This window comes from Lichenostomus cassidix, chromosome 1 (assembly GCF_008360975.1).
Source record: "Lichenostomus cassidix isolate B80296 chromosome 1, HeHo_3.0, whole genome shotgun sequence".
NCBI lineage: Eukaryota > Metazoa > Chordata > Aves > Passeriformes > Meliphagidae > Lichenostomus > Lichenostomus cassidix.
Window position 1 is genome coordinate 3,218,072 of NC_139479.1, and position 6,000 is coordinate 3,224,071.

Consider the following 6,000-nt stretch of genomic DNA (forward strand, 5'->3'; position numbering starts at 1 on the left):
TTTTTCAATTGCAGCAGTGCAAGATGATGGTAGACTCAGAAAGCAGCTCATTAGTCGCTGTTTCAGGCTCTCCTGCTGGGATGAGTGTTGCCTGTGGTGAGGGAAAACCCACACCCTGCAAATTGTCTGAGACTTGAGCCCTGCAGTGTCATTGTGCTGGGCTGTGGGGTGCCCTGGTCATGGTGGGACTCACCAAGCAGTGCATATTGTGCTCTGAGGAGTTTGTCCCACCACAGATCAGATTTGCCTCAACAGGCACATGGCCAGAGCCAGTCCATGTTGAGCGTGTGATTTTGGAAAATTCGTTGGATAACAATGTTTTGTTCACCTCCCCTGTTGGCAGTGATCAGAACCCAGCAGGAACATGCACTGGTTTATCCCCAGTTTATCACTGGTTTATCACTGGTTATGCACTCCCCTGGTGTATCAGGGGGTGTTCAGAAGAGAGGGAGAGTAATAAGAAATCTTTCAGGAAAAGCCTTGAAACAGCTGAGCTTAGTGGGAATGGTTAGGGGGGTTTGTTTATTATGTTGCTAATGAAACCACATCCCTTCAAAAAGCACAAAGTGCAGGCCAGGGATTATCAACTATTTGTTATATCTGAATCCTGCAAAATCATGAGTACTTTGTAAGTTAAGTCTATTGACAACAGTTTTGTTCCCCCTAGTCTTCTCCTGTGGGTGGGTGGTGATCCAGGGATCCTCAGATATCCATGTGGAAGGAATCTTCATGCCATTTAGAAAATGAAGATATCAACAAAGGTGTGTGTGTGACTGAGGATGGGGAGGGAATCCTGATCTGCCTTTATTCCCACATTAAGGTGGCTTGGAAAAAGGTGGTTTGTTATCAGGCAGAATTGTCTGATAACATTTCATTCCCCCCACCAGTAGGAATGAAAAAAGCCAGCCCAGGAGTAAAACCTGTGCTAGCTTACCTGTGCTCTGACCTGCTGAGAGTGACAATTTCCTGAGTTTTCAGACCATTTCTGAGCTAATTATCCCTTGTGAAAGGGAAGCCAGGAGTGGGAGACAGTGCATGAAAGAGGCAATTCTGCCGGCTTGTTTTCGGGTCTCTGGAGAAATTTAATGATTTGAGGATTCAAATCCAACAGCCTGTGTGCTTGAGATATGTGAACAACTACTGACAAGTAAAAGTTACTGTGGCACAGGTGGATATGGAGCAGGAAGGGTGCAGAAAGGCTTTTAGTTTTTTTATCAGTGCAGGGAGGTGATTTCTAGTCTGTGCAGGTGCTGAGCACAGGCTGGCTTTTTGTTGTACTTAATTGGTTAATTCTTAATTTGTGGAATAATAGAATGATGTGGGTTGGAAGGGACCTTAAGGATCACCTGGTTTTAGCTCTCCTGTCATGAGGGAGTTACTCCTGCTCTTAACCATAACTAACCAGTAAAACCCATGTAGTTTGCAGGGTTTGATTCATTTTAAGTCAGTAGGCTGCATTAGGAAAGCAGCTCATGGTAAAAGCCAAAATCTCATTGCCTTAGACAAAGCCCAGGCTGGCACCCCACTGAATTTTCTCCCCAGATTGACAATCCATCTGTGAAAGTATCTGTGTTGTGACAGGTATCAATTGAAAATGTTTTGGGGAGAACTCCAAGAACATCCTCTTCCAAAATTTGGGAAATACCCAATCTAGCTCTTTCCAGATTAACACAGAACTTAAAAATCTTTAATGAAATATGTCTATGCAATTATATATATATTAATATATATTCTCTACATATTCAAATGTGGATGGACCATACATGTATAAAAAAAGTGAAAGATAGGCATAGGGAGAAAGAAAATAATACAGCTATGTCTATTACATTATATATAGATAATACACGTGTTGTTTTGTAATGTACATTATGCATATATATGCGTAATCATTATATTTATATTTCTAACCATCTGCTAATGATGAATTTCTTCATTATTCATACAGATGTCTTGGCCCTATTGAACACTTCTGATGACTTAATTACAAGTCTAAGTCCTGGCTGAAAACTTCTCATCCTACCATTTCTTAATAGTGACAGGAAAATAGCAATACAGAGAGAATTCTTAAGGAATTTTGGTTTTGATCTCAACAAGAGTTGGGCAGAAAAACAGAAAGGAAGTAAAATCTTAGAGTATTGTAAATTATTATTATCTTCAGGAATTGTAAATGGTTGTATTACAGATGATATTAAGGCAGTGATGATGACAGACATCAAGCAAAGATTTAAGTGGCCTGGAAATTCTAGAGACAAATTACACTAAATGCTTCATTTTCTTAAGTCTTAACGTGAGATTGCTGAGTCACTGTTGCAAGTTAAGAGAGTGCTAAAACTTGGCTGTGATAGGAAATGAGCTGTACAAGCCAGATTTCATCAAGAGGTACAAACCCAATTGTGTCTATTCATCCACCCATCTGGTTTTCCCAACTGGCATTTCCAAAAGACAGCAATTAATATATGGAAAGGCTAAAATTGATGCATAGACTTCACTTTTACTTTTTACTGTTAGTTTGCCTTTAACCCATAAACACCAAATCAAAAACAGTTTAGAATTCTCCTTGGCTGTGTCACTGCTGTCCTTCACGTCCCTTTCCCCATGGAAAATAAACTATAATTGTATTTCTGTGCTTGGGGTGGTTGCATTGATTGAATAGCTACACAAACGGTTCAGATTCTTGGATTTAATGATGTGATTCTGTGATTTAATGACATAAAGTTAATGGATTGATTTTCTTCCACAGAAATCTTTGTTTTGATAGCTTAGCTTTTCATTAGCCTGTATAATCAAACTTCTGGTGAGCTCTCAAGTTGTTCTTCTCATGCAGATTTTCTCTTTCTTCTTACATTTTCATCTTTCTTTTTCAACGTTGTTCTAAGTAAAACCAAATAGTAAGTGAACGTTTCTCTTACGTTGACCTAGCTGCATTTATTTGGTTGTAGTTAAAACAAAATTAATATGGGATGTTGCAAACCCTTTCTTTTTAATATTTACTGAGTTTAGAGTGGTCCATAGGAAATGGACACAAAAACTGAGTTCTGAGTAAGAACAAGAAGTAAAGTCAAGAAATGTGGCAAGACTCATGCTAAAATCATGGAATGGCATTTCTGTTTTCTGGTGTGAAGGAGAGACACAATGGGAAGAAGTTTCTTTTCATTTTAACAATGCATTGAAAGTGTTGCCTTTATTGGCATTAATAGTACTTGGGGATTAACATCCCAGAGGTATTAATGTCAAGAATTAAAAGGAAAGTGGTCCAAAGTGGGTGAATTCCCCCAATTCTGCTGTTGAGTAGAGCTCATGATGTTCACTGCAGGCTGGGACACAACAGTTACATAAGTGAGTTCAACAAACAAGTTTATGGTGAAAAACTCAGTCCTTTGACGAGGTTAGTGGGGCGAAAATGTTTTCCCACTAACTCAGTCCAGGCATTTTAGGGTTATCTCCACAACGAGGGCAGGAATTTTCCCTGGGCTGCACTTTTTAACTTGTTGGGTGGGTGAAGGAAAATTCAGCAGCGTCAGCTGGGTTGTCCACGTGGAGGCCGAATGCAGCTGAAGGGAAAGCTGAGGCCTGGGAATAAAGGAAGGCAGAGAGCCAAGGATCGAGGATGAAAGACAACAACAGAGCCTGGAGAGAAGTGAGGGAAGCGGCGCAGTGGTGGAGAGATTGGACATAAATGATTCAAAGGGGAAGAGCGGCGTGTTGAAAGGGGTGAGGCAGGAAACGAGTGAAAAGGATGGAAATTAGCCTTAGGAAGTATTATCTCTTCCTCTCATGTTGGAGGTGTGATAAGAACAGGGTCTTAATCCCTCTACTTTAAAATATTTTAAGCTGCCTTTTTTTTTTTTTTTGGAGTGAACACAGAATGGTCGAATCATTTGGGTTGGAAAAGTCCTTTTTCTCCCTGCAGGGTGGCACAGAAGAGTCCCTCTGTACCTCATTGTTGGCTCTCTGGGCTGGAGGGGACTTGCCCAGATACTGGATGAGTGCTGAGCACCCTTTGGATGTCACTCCTCAGTGTCCAGCTACCCACAAACTCTGTCACTGGGAGGGGTTTGATGAAACTTGTCTGAGATTTTTCCCTGAATATGCTTCTCATTGTCAAAACCATGTCCATGAAGGAGAAATGGGCAGAGTTTCTCCACCTGTGCTGCCCAGTGATTATCACTGTCTGACAAAACTGTTCTTGTTGTGTTTCCTTTGAGCAGATGGGCAAAAGAAGGTCCAAGAGGAGTTTGACATAGACATGGACGCGCCAGAGACAGAGCGGGCGGCCGTGGCGATACAGTCGCAGTTCAGAAAATTCCAGAAGAAAAAAGCGGGGTCCCAGTCCTAGTAGCTACCTCACAGCGTAAAACAAAGTAACCCTGAGATGATTTATCGAGAAGATCAGAAATAACACAAAGATGCATGTACAGAAATTATCAATATTTAAAACCCCATTGGCAGATAACAACCCATGAGCTTGTGTGCGACTTCATCCCAGATGTTTCACGCCCATTATCCTCTGTAACTCACCATTTTACTTGATGTTGTAATAAAAAAGTTAGGGTGAAGTAATTAAAGTGTCTGCCTTCATCTGTCTTTCCATATTAATCCAGCAAGTGCAGCGTTACAAATGATCCCAGCCCAGATGCCTGTTTCCCTCTCCACGTAAAGCTCGGAGTCATAACAGCACCGTATGTTGCAGGGATTTTTGCTGAGGGATGAGATAGAAGCATCTCAGCCCTGCTTCCCTCATTTGGAGAATTCCAGCTGCCAGCAAAATGTGGAGATAAAATGACTTTCTCGTAATGAGCTGAAAGGAAAAACAAAAGTTGCAGGCAGAAGCTGGCGTGAGGGGTGTAGGAAGCAGGGAGAAATTTATTTGTGTCTTGCAAGTGTGTCAATAAAGTGGTTTAAGTGGGGAAATTGTCCCTGTCCTTCCTCTTTGCATGATAACATTCAGAGATCTTGGACCGCGTTGACTGTTATGGAAAGAAAATAATAAACCAGACACAAAATACCTTTGGATGTTTGGCATTGATTTTTGTCTGTAAAAATAGAAACTGACCATCTAAACTGTATTTTTTTTAATGCAGTTTTTCAGTCCCCACATAATCATCAGCTATTTCTGTGCCATCTCTCTGCCTCCATATTCTTTTCAGTGTTCAAGGAGCAAATCCTGACAGATTTCCTGTGTCCATTTGCGCTGTTGTGTGTTCAACTGAGTCCCTTTTTCACTGTGTTAGCCCAGCTTTGGGTCAACAAAAGCAGCTGCAATGATGTGTGTTAAATTGTGAAGTGAGTGGTGACAGCCTGCCTGTCCCTCACAGAGCAGCCTGGAGCTGGCAGCTCCTTCAGGGGGGACAGATCCAGGTGGCATTCCCAGCTCTGCCCAGGGGGATTCTTTTCTTCCTCTCACCTTCCACAGGAGGATTTGATCACCAGGGCAAGGGACAAATTCATCACTGGTCACCTTCAAACAGAAAGCCATGAGCAGGAATAGGGGGACAGGAGGGATCCCATGCTGGTGGCATTCCCTTCCCACGGGAGAGCAGCAGTGCTGCAGAGGTGCAGAGCTGTGGGATTGCAGAGGAGAAGCCCTCAGCCCTCTGTGAGTTTAGGCATTTGTGTTGGGCATCAGTTCAGTGAGGAGCTCAGAGCTGGTCTGGGTGCCAGGAGCTCCAGCCCTGTGCTGGTTTCAGGGAGCCCTCAGTGATGCTGAGCAGGAGAAGCCTTGCAGATCCCGTGGGCAGAGAAGGAACCACATGCAAACATCACTTGTGAGGTGCTTAATCCGGGTGGGAAGGCACAGGACTTTTTGGAACCCATTTTGGGGGTAAACATCAAAATGCTGCCCAGACCCTGCCTGTGGCACCTCTGTCTGTGTCAGCTCCTGGCCCTAAGCATGACTTTCCCACTCCTCACCTCCAAAGATCCAGCTCCGATCACCCTCCAAGATGCAGCTTTCATTATTTTTTTAGCAGCACTGTTCCTCTGCATTTAAGAATTTCCCAA

General features: G+C 42.8%; 1 protein-coding gene across 1 annotated transcript in view; it reads left to right on the forward strand.

Annotated features, from left to right (window-relative positions):
* The window catches only part of PCP4 (Purkinje cell protein 4), a 46,909-nt gene extending 41,904 nt beyond the window's left edge, over positions 1-5,005 (forward strand). Inside the window, exon 3 of the mRNA XM_085040150.1 lies at positions 4,209-5,005. Coding sequence (XP_084896276.1) covers positions 4,209-4,336 — 128 coding nt within the window. The 3' untranslated portion in view covers positions 4,337-5,005. The remainder of the gene's footprint in view (positions 1-4,208) is intronic.
* Positions 5,006-6,000: the final 995 nt, after the last annotated feature.